The sequence below is a fragment of the Aspergillus tanneri genome (genome assembly GCF_003426965.1).
Source record: "Aspergillus tanneri strain NIH1004 chromosome Unknown AapTan_1_pilon_pilon_pilon, whole genome shotgun sequence".
Taxonomy (NCBI): domain Eukaryota; kingdom Fungi; phylum Ascomycota; class Eurotiomycetes; order Eurotiales; family Aspergillaceae; genus Aspergillus; species Aspergillus tanneri.
The window spans coordinates 5,555,625-5,573,695 of record NW_022984628.1 but is presented as its reverse complement, the minus strand read 5'-3'; the positions used below and the strand labels follow the sequence as shown (position 1 = coordinate 5,573,695).

At 49.4% G+C, this 18,071-nt stretch overlaps 7 protein-coding genes across 7 annotated transcripts; 5 read left to right on the top strand and 2 right to left on the bottom strand.

Annotated features, from left to right (window-relative positions):
- Positions 1-5,403: 5,403 nt before the first annotated feature.
- ATNIH1004_003803 (glycosyltransferase family 31 protein) lies at positions 5,404-7,403 on the top strand (the record flags this gene model as incomplete). Its single annotated transcript, XM_033568476.1, has 3 exons — positions 5,404-5,425; positions 6,008-6,990; positions 7,044-7,403. 3 exons carry the CDS (start codon positions 5,404-5,406, stop codon positions 7,401-7,403), a joined length of 1,365 nt encoding a protein of 454 aa, XP_033430471.1.
- A 307-nt stretch (positions 7,404-7,710) lies between these two features.
- ATNIH1004_003802 (putative copper amine oxidase) lies at positions 7,711-9,886 on the top strand (the record flags this gene model as incomplete). The annotated part of the gene is made up of 4 exons (XM_033568475.1): positions 7,711-8,042; positions 8,103-8,679; positions 8,730-9,700; positions 9,751-9,886. The coding sequence occupies 4 exons, from the start codon at positions 7,711-7,713 to the stop codon at positions 9,884-9,886; spliced, it is 2,016 nt and encodes a 671-aa protein (XP_033430470.1).
- A 332-nt stretch (positions 9,887-10,218) lies between these two features.
- Positions 10,219-12,601, top strand: ATNIH1004_003801 (transcription factor domain-containing protein; the record flags this gene model as incomplete). Its single annotated transcript, XM_033568474.1, has 4 exons — positions 10,219-10,304; positions 10,374-10,520; positions 10,577-11,276; positions 11,327-12,601. 4 exons carry the CDS (start codon positions 10,219-10,221, stop codon positions 12,599-12,601), a joined length of 2,208 nt encoding a protein of 735 aa, XP_033430469.1.
- A 559-nt stretch (positions 12,602-13,160) lies between these two features.
- Positions 13,161-13,834, bottom strand: ATNIH1004_003800 (uncharacterized protein; the record flags this gene model as incomplete). Its single annotated transcript, XM_033568473.1, has 2 exons — positions 13,161-13,511; positions 13,571-13,834. 2 exons carry the CDS (start codon positions 13,832-13,834, stop codon positions 13,161-13,163), a joined length of 615 nt encoding a protein of 204 aa, XP_033430468.1.
- An 848-nt stretch (positions 13,835-14,682) lies between these two features.
- On the top strand, positions 14,683-15,359 carry ATNIH1004_003799 (uncharacterized protein; the record flags this gene model as incomplete). Its single annotated transcript, XM_033568472.1, has 3 exons — positions 14,683-14,893; positions 15,024-15,086; positions 15,136-15,359. 3 exons carry the CDS (start codon positions 14,683-14,685, stop codon positions 15,357-15,359), a joined length of 498 nt encoding a protein of 165 aa, XP_033430467.1.
- An 857-nt stretch (positions 15,360-16,216) lies between these two features.
- Positions 16,217-16,672, top strand: ATNIH1004_003798 (uncharacterized protein; the record flags this gene model as incomplete). The annotated part of the gene is made up of 2 exons (XM_033568471.1): positions 16,217-16,348; positions 16,403-16,672. The coding sequence occupies 2 exons, from the start codon at positions 16,217-16,219 to the stop codon at positions 16,670-16,672; spliced, it is 402 nt and encodes a 133-aa protein (XP_033430466.1).
- Positions 16,673-16,884: 212 nt separating this feature from the next.
- Positions 16,885-17,999, bottom strand: ATNIH1004_003797 (class II aldolase/adducin domain protein; the record flags this gene model as incomplete). The annotated part of the gene is made up of 5 exons (XM_033568470.1): positions 16,885-16,959; positions 17,006-17,174; positions 17,225-17,357; positions 17,404-17,664; positions 17,741-17,999. 5 exons carry the CDS (start codon positions 17,997-17,999, stop codon positions 16,885-16,887), a joined length of 897 nt encoding a protein of 298 aa, XP_033430465.1.
- Positions 18,000-18,071: the final 72 nt, after the last annotated feature.

The window sequence follows — 18,071 nt, the reverse complement described above, 5'->3', positions numbered from 1 at the left end:
CTTCCATCGCACCAAATAGCTTATGTTACCACTCTTGTCGCGTTTTTCCTCCAGAATTTGATCAACTTCCCACCCTCTTCGCCATTAATTGGTATTGGCGGGGTCGGCTCCATTGACCCGGTCGTTCATGGTATGGCTCCAACAAAGACACGTGGAAAACGGGATGCAGACGGCGATATTTTGGTGGTAGCTGAAGCTTGTACGATTGGTTTCCCCATGCATCAATAATGGAAAATGGGCCTAGCTGGCGGTGGTCTAATTTCGCATTAGGTCGCACTGTAGAGACATTCTTCGCCCGTAGCATGACTTGATCACCAATCTTGAATTGTCTGTCGATCCGACGCTTATTATATTGCCTTGCCATGGCTTTTTGCGCCTTTTCAAGCGCATCCTTGACCAAGGATCGCTTTTCCTTGAGCTGTGTTGCGCGCTCCAACGCTGCTGGCGCATGGCCAGTGGGATCAGGATCGACATTGATTCTCAGGCTAGGGACGAAGCCCATCAATGCTTCATGTGGGCTTGTCTTTGTGGATGAATGAATCGCAGCATTATATGTAACTTGTGCCATTGGCAGCCAGTCAACCCAATCATCTTGCAAGAAACTCGCATAGGCTCGCAGGTAATACTCTAATGTTTGGTTTTGGCGTTCTGTCTGACCATCTGTCTGCGGATGAAACGCAGTAGACAGTTTCCGCTTCGATCCTAGGCAATAGCACAGTGTCGACCAGTAGCTACTGGTAAACAGCGAGCCCCTGTCCGACACCCATCGCTTTGGATTACCAAACATGGGTACCACCTTTTGATAAACCAAATGTGCGAGTTCTGGCGCCGAGATATCCTTATTGCAAGGAATATAAAGTGCGAACTTTGTTAGGGCATCCACAACCACTAATATCGCATCATAACTCTCTGTGCCCCTGGGCTGGCAGATATACTCGGTGAACTGGGCGGTAGTCCAGTAATAAAAAATCAAGAGTCAGCACTTCCCCAGGCTGCTCTGGCACCGGCAAAGGCTCCAGCTTGCCATAAGGTGCGTGTCTATGCACTTGAATTCTTTGACAAATATCGCAGGTTTTCACATAATCCAGCACATCGCCACGCATACCATGCCAATAGTATTTGCGTTCGACGGCTTCCAAGGTGCGTTTTCCTCTAAAATGTCCTCCCTGAGGATCATCATGATTTGCTTTCATAATTTCATGTGTTACCGCAGGAATTCTGGGTACATAAACGCGACCTTGGTACCTGAGTAGGCCATTTTCGCCAATTCCCCAGGCCGGACTGCCATAGTCCCCAGCTTGCGATCAACTTTTCGCTTAATATCGCGTACCTCGCGATTCTCTTGGTGCAATTTGCACAAATAGTCCACCATGGACTCCTCAATGCTGGAGTAAGCTGATTCGGATCCAATAACCTTGCGGACATAGATCCGTGGCACCCAGGTGTCTAGAATTCTGGTAACGCCGGCAGCACAGTCCTCATCCACGGGTGCGTTCTTATCCACGTGGGCATGCATACTCCCCATGGAGATATGCGCATCAGAGCTCATTTTATTTAATTGTTTGGACCCGCCTTCGGTGTCCAGCGCCATTATTCCCGCCCATGCGGTTTTAACTCATTGGGTGCGTCATCCCAATGACTCTTGCCCATGGCCAATTTCAACTTTGATCGCAATGTGGGAAGCAGTGACGCATCACTTACTTCATCTGCGCTCGGCAGATAATCTGGCCTTCTACTTGGCGCATCTGCAGGGTTCTTTACCCCAGGTCGGTGCTCAATATGAAAATCGAACGCGCTCAGCAACTCGACCCATCTCGCCTGACGTCCATTAAGCCGCTTCAATGTGGGCCGCATGAAACCGCTTAGGTTGGCATGGTCAGACTTCACCACTATTGGCTCCCCGCTCCCTTCGAGGTAATGTCGCCAAACTTTGAATGCTTCAATGATCGCTAACAACTCTTGGTCATGCGTATCATACCTGCGTTCAGAATCGGTCATCTTTCGTGAGAAAAATGCCACAGGATGCCACTCGTTATCATCCTGTAATTGGGAGATTATCGCACTTATAGCGAAACCAGACGCATCTGTCTCTACCCTGGTCCTATTCCTAGGGTCATAATGAGATAGCAATGGTGCGCTCGAAAACGCACTTTTAGTTTATTAAACGCAACTCTTGCGTCCTCAGGCAGCTCAAGGCGCTGGTTCAAGAACCATTGCCTTTTGCTCCTCCCCCTTGCTCCCCTCGGGTGAGCTGGGTCAGCGGCAATGCAATGCGGGAATAACCCTCAATAAAACGCCTGTAAAAATTTGCAAATCCCAGGAATATCATGATCTCTCGCACGGTTGTTGGCTCCGGCCAAGCCTGGATGGTAGCCACACGGCTTTCCTCCATCTGAATGCCCGAAGGCGTGATGATAAATCCCAGGTATTCCACACTTTTCACATGAAATGAGCATTTGCTCAGCTTGGCGTATAGCCCGAATTGTCGCAGTCTCTCCAAAACTGCGGTAACATGCTCAACATGTTCCTCCTCACTCTGCGAGTATATAAGAATGTCATCCAGATAAACAACACAGCAATGGTCTAGTAGGTTGCTTAATGCGCGATTAATATAGGACTGGAACGTAGCTGGGGCGTTGGCTAGCCCGAATGGCATGACAGTGTATTCGAAGTGACCATATCTTGTGCGAAATGCAGTTTTCCATTCATCCCCTTTTTAATTCGGATGCGGTGATACGCGTCTCTCAGGTCAAGTTTGGTATATATCTTAGCGCCAGCCAAGCGATCCATAGTCTCGCTAACAAGTGGTAAGGGGTAACGATTTTTGACAGTAATCTCGTTCAAACCGCGGTAATCCACACAGAGTCGCAGTGTTCCGTCGGACTTCGGTACAAAGATAATAGGTGCGCCAGCTGGGCTTTTCGAGGGACGAATCCATCCCTTTTCTAGCGCTGCTTCAATATATCTGCGCAGAACTGCGAGCTCACTTTCGGACAAGGGGTAAATTGGTCGGTATGGGGGTTCCTTTCCCGGTTGTATATCAATTGCATGGTCGTGGTCTGCATGCGCAGGTAGAATCCCTGCATTTTCCTCCGAAAAGACATCTTCGAACTCCTTGTAGATTGCGGGTATTCGCACTCCTTCGCCGATTGTCGCAGAACCCACACGGATTTCGACCTGGTTATTTTCGGTTGTGGATACGTACGCTGCGTAGACTTGTTTTCCCTCTCTTAAAGTGCGATTCACCTCTGCTTCGTTGATTATCTCGACTTCTTTCTCCGGAGGTATTTTCCGGTATTCCCATGTTCCTAGTTCCCAGTCGACGTTTGGGTTCGCCTCTCTCAACCAAGGGTATCCTAGAATCGCATCATAATGGTCCATATCAACCACATCGAATGTTCTTTCAATCGTTCTACGAACACCGTGGCAATCTTGGGTGGTTGCCCTCAGCCTGTAGCGTCCGTAGCAACGGATGCGGTGACCATCTAGGGCCACTATCCTCCGCGGGCCTATTGCAGGCTCCGGGAGGTGCGCATCTGCGAACCTTCGGCTGATAAGAAGGGCTTGACACCCCGAGTCGATTAACGCACAAGTTGGAATAGTGCGCTCTTGTGCTTGCAGCTCAACCATAGTCTCAATGGCATTATCTTTTGGATTTTCTTCCTCTAGGCCCAGAGCCGCAGCTGCTCGCATCACTGGGCCACCTAGTTTTTGCCTGGTTGTCGTCCCTTCTCGCACGTTTGGGACATTGAGGCGCAATATGTCCCTTTTCTCCGCAGACATAGCATTCAATATCAGGGTTATGCGACTGCTGTCGCTTATGACCTTGGGACCTATTAGAGTTTCCTCTAAAGGCGCGATTGTTGCCTCTCCATGGCTTGTCTGGGCCCCGTTGACTGGAAGGTTGTTGTCTTTCCGTGTTGCCTGGGGTCGTCGTCCGGTGTCGCATAGCTAAGCTGTGTTGGCTTCTCCTATTCTTCGCTTGCGATATTTCCTTGCGTCGACCCGGTATGGAATCTTCAATTGTTTGGAGGTGGGCGATATAGCCTTCATATGTCTCTGGTTCGTTGGGGTATTTAAGCGCTTCATGTCGCAGGTCTTGCTTGACTCTTGTCCGGAGGTGATCCTTTCGTTGATTTTCTGTGTATGCTTCTGGGAGCTGAACTTCCCATTGGTTAAGGTAAGCTGCGAATTCCCGCACGTTTTGGTGATCCTGTTGTCTGGCGTCATGGTAGCGTTGGCTCGCATCTCTTCGCAGGTTAACAGGGTCGTTTAATTGGCGTAGTAGAAATTTGCGAAAGTCCTCCCAGGTAGGTTTATCGGCGACTTCCTCCTCGTGTTGCCTCCATAGGCGGATAAATGTTGCGCATAGATGTGCCGTACCTTCCACCACTTTCGTCGTATCATTAGTAAAGTAGTAGCGATTTCGTTCGAAATGGGTTTCCATGCGTGCGATAAATGTCTGATATTCCTGCATGTTCTTTCCCATGTATTCCGAGACATGTGCTGGGGTGCTGGCGGTTTCAATGCGTGCGTGGGCTCTGGCATAGGCTGGGGTGCGGTTTCTTGGTATTTCCATGGTCGGGTGTGCTTATATTGGATTCTGGCCGCGAAATTGTTGCACTTCGGTTTTCTTGGATGCGTTTCTCATAATCGATAAGCTCTTGCAATGCCCTCCTTTTATTTTCCATGCGTAATCTCTTGAGTTCCTGCTTTTGTTGGCGTATCTGGTCCCGGAGTTCGGCAAATTCATTATCCGATGAAGAATCGTTTGTTGTTGTGGACCCAGTAGCCCCTTTTCGAGGGCTATCGCCTTGCAACACAGCTGTTTCCTCAACTGTTTCTTCAGCTGGGCCCGGATTCATCGAAGCATCAGGTTGTGCTTGGATAGATGCGGTATTCTCTGAGACGGGGTTGACAGAATTCTCGGTGTTTCGGGTGACTTGGGAGCCAGCACGCTGCACGCGTCGAGGTGCCATAGTGCTCCTTTCAGCGGGTTACCGTTGGGGTGAGCGATTAGAACTGTTATGCGTGGGGGTCGGTAACGAGCTGAATGGGGCGCTACGGTGCGAAAGGGAGTGTCTATATAGGAGAGAAGATAGAGCCACGTATATTGCAGAACTAATCGCTGGCCTTCAAGAGTTCAGGCCCGCGGGTGCGAATATAAACACTTCGCACCTGACTAAGCATCTTAGCTAAGGATCTAGCTATCGCGCTTCCGAGCGCTCCTAACAGAGGATCACGTAGTATTACTCCGTACGGCTATCTGCAACTTATCCTAGCTGAGTATGATGCGATTGGATGGATCGAACAAGCAATTTGCTGTGCAGGTGTCTGAAGAAATACAGCGATTGGCTGATAGGAAGGAGTGTAACCAATAGTAAGACAGAGCCTATCAGTTACATGCCGATCTTGTACAGAGTAGGTAATTGGAGCCACCACAGGATAGAGGTGGAGAAATATTATATCCACAACCATAGACTGTTTTAGGGGTAATTGAATAACAAAAAGCAGTTCGTCAGGTTAACTATTTAAAGATAAGCAATTCCAAATGTGAATGTAGTCCCATGGTTTGTTTCCCCACCTCGTTCTGCCTTAGTACATTACCCTGATCGGCCTCCGATGGAGAGCTTTTATTTTTCCCGCTGTCAATCCCGTCACGGCATGCATATGAGCTATTTCTTATATTGATTATTCTTATCCGTTGATTCTGCTGCCTGTGTCATCCCATGGACTGTTCTCAACATTTTCTTCTCATTGCTGATGTATGGATACTATCTTTTTTGAGCTGGCCAAATTTTGGTAGCGGTGATACCCTAGAAAATTCTGATTTTTGGATTTCATTTTTCTTAGGTCGTCAATATTTTGCCAGTGGCCTGTTAGTGCTTTGAATTTTTAAGCTCTACCTACGCAGTGTGTCGTCTTGGTCGATACAGAGTGTATAATGATAGTACGCAAAACTACGGGCGTTCTGGTTGTGGTGGCGCTGCTGGTCATTTTATTTCAGTACTGCATCTCGGGCTGGGCGACTCGTCGCTAGATTCACCCTCATTTTATCATAATGTCTTCAGTCAAATAGAGAATGAGACCGATTATTGGGACTGGGAGACCTCCACTCGCTTCAGGCGCCCGGACACCGCTGCGAAACTCAACGTTAAGAATGATAATATCTGCGACACATTCCCCACTCACCTTCTCTCACGCATTCAAGTAGTTTTGAAGATCGGATCCTCGGAGCCGATGGATCGCCTGACGACCCAGACTTCGACAGTCACTCGGTGCATCTCGAACCTTATTATCGTTTCCGACCGCCGGTCCGAGCTGAACGGACACCATGTATATGATATTCTTGCCACACTGCCGGGATCATACCATGAGAGCTCCGAGGACTTTCAAGCATACGATTTGATGCAGAGGGGTAAGTCAATCGATGCGGCCCAAGGTTGGCGACTCGATCGCTTTAAGTTCCTCCCCATGGTTGAATTCTCGTATGAAATGAACCCGACTGCCGAATGGTTTGTCTTCCTCGAGTCTGATACCTACTTTGTATGGGATAATTTGTTCCGTCTTCTGGACCACTTTGATCCGTCAGTTCCTTTGTACTTTGGATCCCCGTCACCGGGGAAAGAAGACCGCGGCAAGAGAACTTTTTTTGCCTATGGTGGGGCAGGATTCGTACTTTCGGCAGCTGCAATTGACAAGTTGGTTGCTCGGAAAATCGGGTCGCATGGCGAATATATCGAGTCGCCGTTGAGCAAGCGGTATGAAGAGCTGCTGAAGGCTGATCCTTGCGGGGATTCGGTACTGGGGTGGGCACTGCATGAGAGAGGAGTGCAGCTGTCAGGGCTTTGGCCTATGTTTAACCCTCATCCTCTCCACGGGATCCCATTCGACAATGCATATTGGTGTCAGCCTGTTATCAGCATGCATAAGTCGTTGCTGGCAGATATGGAGGCGTTGGTGAAATGGGAGCATAAACGGGATCGAGAGGTATGTAGTGGTACATTTCGATTGAATCATAAACGACTGACTAGACTGTGTAGAAACCTTTACTATACGCCGATTTGTTTGAATACTTGAAATTAGGGACCATGGAGCGTCAAAATGACTGGGATAATGGAGATTGGGGCGGATTCCAGGAACCCCCGGAGTCAGCGGCTCACAAGTCCGTCGAGAACTGTCGGGAAGCATGCCATAAGCACACCGCCTGTCGCTCATACACCTACGACCATGCAGGGCACTGTGTCTTTGTACCAACCATGCGACTCGGAACGGCAAAGCCCGCGACTGCAGACGTGCAGCTATCTGCTGGTTGGGACCTTGAGAAACTCAAGAACTGGAGAGCTACTCACCCCTGCGAGAAGCCATTGTGGGTGAAACCAAGCACAACGCGAATATTTTAGAACGGATGAGTGAAGGGAACGATGATAGACGCTTTACATATGATACCAATAACACAAATGGATTAATATGGATACAGTCGTTAAACCTGGAGCAACCCCGCGTTGGGGGAAAGCTCATTATGATTTTATACTGTACGGAGTAATTCCGTCGCCTTTTCATTCGCCCAGCGGAACCAGATTCCGAGCTTGGTCCTCGCAAGGACTTTCCTAATTCGGCAAGAAATACGCCCCCGATAGTACATAAGGAAGTAGAGGACGTCTCGATCTGCCAGAATATACCTACCATAAACATAATTCACTGCAGATAATGGCCCCCCATCCGCTTGCAATCCTCACGGAGGAGGAGACCAACATCGCCCGCGATGTTGTCGTCTCATGTCATCCCAACACCGTCATTGACTTTCACGAGATCTACTTGTTGGAACCTCCCAAGGTCCAACTGAGTGAATTTCTCGCGCTAGAGCACGCAGGTCGTCTAAGCCCGACTACCCCTCGTCCTGCGCGCATGGCCCTGTGTCAGTACCGTATTATTGGGTCCGATAAGATCCCATCATACGAAGAGGCCGTAATTGACGTGGAAAACCGAAAATGTGTCAAGCACAAGGTTGTGGCGAAACCAAATCACGCAGCCCTCACACTGTATGTCTGAGTCAACGTCGGGGCGAAATACCCTGAGAAAGACTAACTAACATGTCATAGGAGCGAATTTGACATCCTCGTGGAGCGATGCTTTGCCTCCCCTCTGTTCAAACAAGCTCTAGCGGAGTTCGACCTTCCTGAAGGCTTCGAAGTTGTCATCGAGCCTTGGCCATACGGTGGATTGGACTACTCCGATGAGAACCGACGATACTTCCAGGGTTTGTGTTTTGCTCGAGACGCAAGCAAGAAGAATGACGATGCCAATTTCTACTCCTACCCTCTGCCTGTTATCCCTGTAATGGATGCGCACACCCAGGAAATCATCCGGGTTGATCGTCCCGCTACGGGAGGCAAGGGAGAAGGTCTACATGACCAGACATTCAAGAGGGATATTATCGGACACTGCAAAGCATCTGATTATGTACCGGAACTGCTGCCCCAAGGCACACGGAAGGATCTGAAGCCGTTGAACGTGGTACAACCTGAAGGGCCGTCATTCCGGGTTACAAACGAATCGCTGGTCGAGTGGCAGAAGTGGAGATTCCGCGTTGGCTTCAATCCCCGTGAAGGAGCCACTATTCATGATGTTTGGTATGATGGACGTAGTGTCATGTACCGGTTGGCTATCAGTGAGATGGTACGAACTGCCTCTTATCAGTATTGATGAATCCATGCTAACCAATGCAGACCGTGCCATATGCCGACCCCCGTCCTCCATTCCACCGTAAGCAGGCCTTCGACTTCGGTGACGGCGGTGGTGGAAACATGGCGAATAATCTGTCTATTGGGTGCGATTGCTTGGGTGTCATCAAGTACTTCGACGCCTTCGTGACTCAGTCGGACGGCACGGCAAAGAAGCTACCGAATGCCATCTGCTTGCACGAGGAGGATAACGGAATCGGCTGGAAACACTCCAATTGGCGCACCGGTCGCGCCGTGGTGACCCGCAACCGGGAACTAATCGTGCAATTTATCATCACGCTGGCCAACTACGAGTACGTGTTTGCCTACAAGTTCGACCTTGCAGGTGGCATCACCGTGGAGTCGCGCGCAACTGGTATCCTGAACGTGGTCAACATCGACGCCGGCAAGGTCAGCGAATACGGCAACGTGGTCAGTGGAGGTGTTTTGGCCCAGAATCATCAACACATCTTCTGCGTTCGCATCGACCCTGCCGTTGATGGTAGCGATAACTCCGTCGTCGTGGAGGAATCGCACCCCGTGCCTATGAACGAAGTCACCAATCCCAACGGCAACTTCTACCAGGTGACGAACGACACTATTCAGCGTGCAGGATGGTTAGACGCCGCTCCGGAGTTGAACAGGACAATCAAAATGGTCAACCCGCATCGCATCAACCCGATCAGCGGCAAGCCAGTAGCCTACAAATTCATTCCTCTAGCAACGCAGCTACTGCTAGCAGACCCCAACTCGATCCAGGCCAAGCGCGCTCAGTTCGCGCAGCACCATGTCTGGGTGACCAAGTACCGCGACTGGGAGCTGTACGCCGGAGGACGGTACACACTGCAAAGTCAGCAGGAGATTGGCGGAGTATCGGATGCGGTTCGACGCGGAGATTCAGTGGACGACACGGACGTGGTGGTGTGGAGTTGCTTCGGAATCACACACAACCCGCGCGTGGAAGATTGGCCTGTGATGTAAGTTCTCCATACATGCATGAATCTACTATGATTGTAACATTAGACAGGCCTGTTGAGACTTTCCAGCTCATGATCCGACCTTCGGATTTCTTCACGGCGAACCCAGCGCTGGATGTGCCGTCGGACAAGAACGCCGCATCCAAGGTGGTTGGCGGGGAATGCTGTCGCAATGCACATATGTAGAGGACTACCTTGGCGATTTTTGTAATTTACACTATGATTTACGACTGTACATTGAGATTTGCAAGCGATATTGTACATATCGAGAATGATAGATATCTATCACTCGGAACAGTTCAGCCACGATAACGATAGTGACCACGATAAGATACCGGTACAAGAAAGATAAGCGGGGCGTTTCCGCATCCGACCTCGGATCTTCGGAATCTGAAACTCCTCCGCCACGTTGCATTCAACCTGCACTGATTAGACCCTCGGAAATTGCTATCCAGTGGAGCTTTGCTCGCATTATGGAGTAATATAATCCATTTTATGGCCCCAGTCAGACCTACCATATGGACATCGGCACGCCAAAACGAGGTGGACACGCGTCGGAACTGCCTCGGAGCAAAAAACGAGCCAAATACACCCAGGTTGCCTGGTAAGTGCTGTAGCTTCCCGATCCCTGCATATCCATGGCTCGCAACTGTGCAAACTAATGAAATTCTAGTAACGAGTGCAAGCGAAGGAAACTTAAATGCAGCGGAGATCCAATCTGTGCACGATGTGCGCGCGACGATATAGAATGTGTGTACACGCCGAATGCGCATGCGACGAGTAACGCTGTGGAATCTGTAGGAGAGTCCAAGGATGATGGGTATTTAAATAATCCCGGGGCAGAATTTTGGTTTATCATCATTGACGTCACGATAGACTCTCGACTCGATTCCGAACAGTCGACTACCAGATTGAAACGCTTCGGCATGAGATGCGCGTGATGGCCGCTCGTATACGCCGGTTGGAATCCTCATCTAGTGGAAGCGTTGCGAACAGCGCCATTCCCACCTCCGGATCAACTATCTCCACGCCGTCGAATAATGCTGGTCTACAGCGGATTATGAACCGGCCTCAGTCGCCGTCGTATGTTGGCCCCACGAGCGCAGAGTTCGGTCTCATGGCACGTCAAAAGTCTGTCGACGATAGCGATGGGGATGACTTCGCGTCCACTGCAGCGGCTAGTCCTGTCGCGCAGTCGGATACAGAGGCGATGTCGAGCGATCCGCTGGGATGGTTGGGATTGACGGAGGCGCTGCGACTGGTGACGGCGTATGAGAATAGCGTTGGGCTGATGTACCCGTGTGTTGATCTGGATAGTGTACGTGCGTATGTGGCGGAGTATTATCGGACTGATGGTCGGCCGGGACCCGCGTCCCCTGTTGCCGTGGAACAGGACTGGTTCTTTGCGCGAGATGTCGAAGTGTTGAAGATTATCCTGGCTACGGCGTTGTTAGTGGAATCGCATGGACGCAGCGAACGCGCGGCATTTTTAGCTGATAGTGTTGAGGATCGGTTTGCGGGGCGGTTGAAGATCGCGGAGGTTGATATGAAGGAACTACTCATTTTAACTTTATTGGTTCGTTAGTCGGGTGGTCTGTGATGAATGTCTGCTAATGTGAGGTGCAGTCGATATTCCACTCGTACCGTGATGACGAGGTTATCTCCTGGCGTCTCATCGGGATGGCTGTCCGTGGATCCATGCAGCTCGGTCTACATTGTCAAGAGACATGGCTGAGAACAGGAGGAGTGTTCCCCGGAGAACTGCAGTGGAGATGGGCTAGCCGGTTATTCTGGTGTATTTACGTACTGGACAGAAAATGGTCATTTGGTACTGGGTTACCGTTCGCCATCCAGGACTCAGACATGGACACTAATCTTCCTGAGCCGGGCGATTCCACGCCGTACCTGACCTGCATGATTACATATTCGCGATTGAGCACGAAGATCTGGGGACTTGTAGTGGGATGGCGCAGTCGCTCTCGTTCCGCCACTTCGGATTATTGCTCCTATCTCGACTTCCAAGTCCAGCAATGGATTCAGTCGATTCCGCGGGAGTTACGTTTCGATCCATCGGAGCGTGGATCAGGCTCTGCCCCTCAAACAGACAACGTGATGATGCTACAGGTTCTGCTTGCCCTCCAGGCAAATCAACTTCGTATCCTCGTGTACCGACAGAACTTGCTATCTGGAGAGAGCATCGAGACCAATGTCTCTGGGGCTTCGGTTGCCGTCGAAACGGCTAAGAGCACCGTCCACATGCTGGACTACTTCTCACGGATTTCGGAGATCTATTTCCAGCGTCCAGAGCCGTTCAATTACTTCCTTATTTCGGCCCTGGCGGCACTATTCCTAGCTGTGTTACATGCTCCTTCACAATTTAGTCAGGTGTGTCGTCCGGAATTCTACGCGGCGGTCAACATGGTTCGGAAATCGTCGACCAGGGCCCGGACTTCTAGACGGTTACAGAAGATTATCCGGAGCTTGAAGCTGATCAGGCTGAATCTGCCACCGGGACGAGACGTACCATGCCATCAACGAGAACGAAAACACTCTCAACAGCATCGAATTGCCCAGTCAGCTTCATTACCAACGGCTACTCCTTCGGCCAACCCCGTCTCACAACCGAATCAGCAGCAGCAGAATCCTGCATCTGCGACACCCACTCCGCAGGTAGCGGCATCTCTCTGGTCCTTCTCCCCTGCACCTACGATGACCGACGATCATGCTCGAAATGATAATAGCTGCGAGGACCTCACCAGTTTCTTTGAACTAGCGGGTGGTTTATACTTTGATCCTCGAACGGGACCGAATGACGGGCTGGCTACGGAGACAGGAACCGAGGGGATTGCATTCCAGGCGGAGGAAGAAGCATTGACGAAGGTCATGGCTGGTTTACTCTAGCGTAGCTAAATACTGCTCTCTGCATTGAAGCCGTAAAATGGTTCATATAGTGCACTGAATATATATAACTTAAATTTTATCCATACTCGAGCTAAACAACAGGCCAGCCGCTTGAGAAATCGATAGTGTTCCATCCAAGGAATTTCTGACCATCTCCATAGCCAATTCTCGTATCGACCTAGTGATAGTACAGGACAGGACCTTTTTCAGGGTCAGTGAACACGCCCCTGGCCAGTTAGCCTTATCTTCACTGTCTCTCATAAGGTGAACATACTGTTCTCCAGGTCCATAAATATTCTCCTGACTTTCCAGTACAATCGTTCCCCCTCCATTCGTGCACGCGATATCATTAGGACCCACCTACCCATAAGCTGATCTTTCTCTCACTTAATCGAAAAAAGACAAGAAAAGAAGAAAAGCAAAAAGGGAAACTCACAAACCCACCTGTCGGACTACTCGATCGACACACTCTAATCTTATACTCCTCTCCCTGCGCCCAACGACCCCGATCATATCCACAGCAAATCCCCTCTGAGAAGAACAAATAGTAATACCCTCCCTATTTATACAGAAACGCACCCTCAACGGCGTGGTCTCCATTAGGATCATATACGATATTATATGCCGAGGACGACACCTTCATAGCGGTGGAGTCCATCTCCACCTGGTAGATGTCAGTCCAGAAGGAGCCAAAATTCAAGTAAAATACTCCATCGTTGAAGAGATTTGCATCAATGGCATTATAGGACTTAGACGAGTCAGATCGAATACCTGTGGCGCCATGCTCCGTCCATGTGCCCGCATCCATGGTATCAGACGTGGCGAGGCCGATGGCCGAGTTCTGGGATCCGAAGACCGAGACAGAGTAGTAGACGTGGTAGACGCCATTGATGAGCTGGACGTCTGGGGCCTGGATTGATTAGAGGTTTGTATGCGGAGTATTTATCTGGAAGGGAAGGTAGAGGGTACCCAGAGGTCGTCACGACCGTCTAAATCAATCGATGAACCATTCGGGAGCATGGGCCCGAGTACTTCCCATGGTCCTTCGATGGATGAGGAAGATGCATATGAGATATTGTTGCCTGTTGAGAAGCGGAAGTAGACACCGTCGGACTCTCGCTGGATCAGACCTGGATCGTGGACGTTGCATGCTCCGGAGCAGATGCCTGGATTTACATAGCCGTGGACTAGAGCTGATAGAGAAATGGATATTAGGGATAGAAAAATATGCATGATGAAATGGTATGAGTTGGTTTGCGGACCAGTATCTCTGGTTGCCTTTTATATGCGTTGATTCTGAAGAGGGCTGGATTCCACCAGGAATCCCATTTGTGGAATTAACTGGTCCTGCGGAGGCCTGGAGATTATAAGCTTGGAAACGTTGTATCCGGTGGAGAGCTAGGAGTTATGTGTATTTACTAAACTATTAAGCAACGCAGTGTCTCAGAATGGATGGAAGGCCTGTAGTACTACATGTTCTCTCGGTTAATTTTACTGATCCTTTTTCTCCAACAAGAAGATTTAAGGCTGCCCAAACACCCACGCATTCGATGGCTTAAGTCGACACGGAGCATAATCCGATTCAGTGGATGTTCTGTTGAATCCTTCTCCCCCCGGCCCCCCCTTATCAATTAATTCGCGAGAACTCTCATGAGCCAATAATTACTTAACAGTGCCATGAAGGATCTTCCTATTCAATATCTAACTAGGTACAAGATATAAAATAGCATAAAAAGGATAACACATCCGGCACATCTATCTAGCTGCAGGAAACTACCGAACCCCACCGTCAGTCGAACGGGAGATTTCCCGTGGAGAAGCCAGCGGATCGTTGTAGGCATCAACTGATCCGACATGTCACATCCGCTAAACACGTCAGGATGCAATTAACCGACTGACGCTGATATTTTACTTCTCGGCATTCACAGATCTCCAACAAGGACAAGCATTTTGGCTGTTTTCTGCAAGAGACTTTCCACCAATTGTATCTGCACTGACGTCATGTTTATATTGGGATCAAGGTATATCATATTTAGATTTCCTGACACAGGAAGCATGCATGTAATCGAACAATTGTTAAGATGGTTCCACCATTCCACAGTCTTCTTCAGCTTCTCCTATCTGCCTTGTTACTGCGCGCTGCACATACGGGTACCTTCACCAATCCATTGAAAGACCCCAATGGAAGCGATCCGTTTGTTGTCTACGTAGAAGGGCACTACTACCTGACGACCACTGCTTGGAGTAACGTGCAAATCACTCGGGCCACCACGCTGGAGGGTTTAAAGACCGGTAAAAACAAAGTTGTCTGGGGCGATGACACTCCCTCTCGATGCTGCAGTGCCTGGGCACCTGAGATCCATGAGATAGATGGGTCGTTAGTACTACCAATCTGGATAATATAGATATCTAACATACATAGATGACACCTGTACTACACCGCCGGAAGCAGCGACACTCTCGACAACCAGCGTTCCAACGCCCTGTAAGGTACCTCTATCCATCTAGTATAGCAGTAACTAACAAGTGACAAGACGGTTCTAACCCCTGGGACACATACGAATATCTCGGTCAACTCACGTCCGAATGGGGTATAGATGGCGCGGTCCTGGCGATCAACTCGAGGAACTACTTCGTGTGGTCGTGCATGGCAGACGGGATTCAATCGCTCTACATCGCTACACTCAAAACTCCCCCGACGAACATATCCCTCGCAGCCGCTCGAGAAATGGGAAAGAGTCGACGCCCCAGTCAATGAGGGTCCCGCGCCGCTCTACCACGATGGAAACACGTGGCTCTTTGTTCATATCTGCGAATGGGACCTACGGTACTGCACATAATGCGTCCTTTTAATATGGAACTTGTGGGGCTAGTCAGGCGAGTGATACATTGTTTAGATTTTTTACAAGTCCCGATGGCTCTCAAATTTGGAACGTCTTTCATGCAACTTCGAACCGTCAAAGCGCTTGCGATGGGAATCAGTATACGATGGCCTTGAAGGTACGGTGAGGCGAGAATGGAACGCGGAGCTTGGTTGAGGTGATAGGGGGTCCTTCTGGAGAATTGACATCAGGGAACAAACAGGTAACCAGCTAACTAGCTATGTATTGCTAATTGCAACGTGGTATATTGGAGTGGGGTGCATACATAGATAGAAGCTTATCCACGAGAGCAGCAATAGCACCAGGGCTAGAATTGACCAAACCCACTTAATATGAAAAGCACATGAAATCAAAACAATGTCTTAGTCGGAGGAATGCAAATCCAGTTAAATGAGTCTGATATCCGCCAAGAGACTAATGCAATCAACAGGCCACCTCTCGGACTAGCACCAGATGAAACACCACCATTACGACGCCATCCAACAGGGGATGAAACTTGACCATTCAGGAGGAAGATTATGAGCATAGCTCAGATGCGATTGCGGGGTAGATACGGTTCTGTCATTTCGGAGCATAAACACTGTGGACTCCGATGACAGTACTTAACGTCCAACTGAGATGCTACCTAAATATATATTTATTAAGACCTATCAGCTTCACTTAATTACTGCCAGCTGCAGCCTAACACACGAGCGACATGGAGTCTTCAACGCTACAAAACAGAAACCACGAAATGACCCGCGAGGAACAAATCGCTCGCATGTCGCAACGCATCGACATCATACAAGAGCAGAATCCCGAGTCAGATTTCAAGACTAGTGCAAAGTGGTGGGTTCCAAGTATTGATCTCAGCGCGGATATCAAGGTGCATCCCTAATGGAATCTCTGGAAAATATCATTGTTAACTCTGTCTTCGTAGGAAACCCTCGACCGAGACTCCTACGAGAAATATAGCGCCTGCTTCGCAAAGTTGTTCGCTGGGAAATTCGCACCGGACGTTATGGCCGAAACACGAAGCGAGGCCCAGGAAATCCTAGCTCAACATCCGGATTTATTTGAACGTGTTGATGTGATGATCTTTCAGAACGAGAAGATTCTGGGACAAATACATGGCTTTGCCACGGAAGAAGAAGCTGCGGGTCTGGGAGGGTTTGGAAGATGCAATGGTGCTAGGGTGAGGTTTACCTAGACTGATCCATGGGGTCTATCTACGGAATGAGTTGGGAGGCGATGTCATTTGATCTGTTTTTCTTTTTACGGCAGGCCGAGCGTGATATCTACTTGTATATTCTTTGTGAATATTTTGTATGTTTGATTTTCCTAACGGGCAATGGCCCAGTACGTATGACTATTATATCCCAAATATATCATGAATCAGTTCATTTACTATCTGATTCTCATCTACTGCAGCAACCTTCCTCCAGATTCCTCCACGACCAGCTCAAATTCCGGCTGGAATTCGAGGTAGAAATTATGCTACAAAATGTCAATACAATCTCATACACACTCTCGGAAGTCTTACCGGGTCCTGGACAGAGTTGGCCGTAAACTGAGCCACATCGTCCTGGATGATCTTCTTAGGAACGCCATTCGCAGCAGCACCTTCGGCCATCAACTGGGAATGGCATGCTTTATCCAAGCTGTAGAAGAGGAATGCAGCCTCATCAACCGTCGACCCGACGGTAATCAATCTATCAATATTAATACTTATCAAACCGATAGCGAGGCTGCAAGCACGTACCCATGATTCTGTAAGATACATGCAATATTATCCTTTCCTAGCGCATTGGCAATCGCTTTCCCTTCATCCTGGGCCAGCGCAATGCCTCCATGTTCCTCATACACGCTCAACTTACCATAGAAATTGCACGCATCTGCAATCATCAGCTGCGTTTCACGTGAAACTGGCGAGACATTCACCCTGCGTGATCATTTCAATTGGCTTCCCAAATGCACTCCACGTCTTCCCATAAACCCCATGCGTGTGAGCTACGGCCATCACCTCCGGTCTGGCACGGTGCACCTCGGAGTGGATCATGAACCCAGCCTCGTTGATAATGGCCTGGTTCCCACCTTCTACAACATATCCGTTCGCATCAACCAAGACGAGATCCGACGCCTTGATCAGCGAGAAGTGTTTCGCAAACGGATTCATCCAGAAGTGGCCGGGTAGAACCGGATCTAACCTCAGATCAGTTTTTCCTAATCTAAAAATTCCGGAGTGCCTTGGAAAGTGTCGGTAGTGATGGGATCCAACCTCGAACAGAAATATGTCCCGACACGCCCTCACCGTATCCCTGTTTTCCGAAAAATCGAAACGCCCCTGCCATATGCTCACGCACCCACTGTCGTTTTGCATACGGGTCGTCGAAGGAGGGGATCCCACGCAACTTCAGCTTTCCATGTTGGTCTCCGCGGGCCAAAGCCTGGAAGACGGGGCTGTTCTCTGCTGGGGGAATGGTATCTTCAGCGACGATAGTGTGGCGAGCAGGTTGTGTGATGGTAGTAGTGGACATTTTGATGATCAGTGTTCAGGTGAGTGTTAGACGTAGGTGGGTTGAGTGATGGTAGACGCTTATTTATCAACA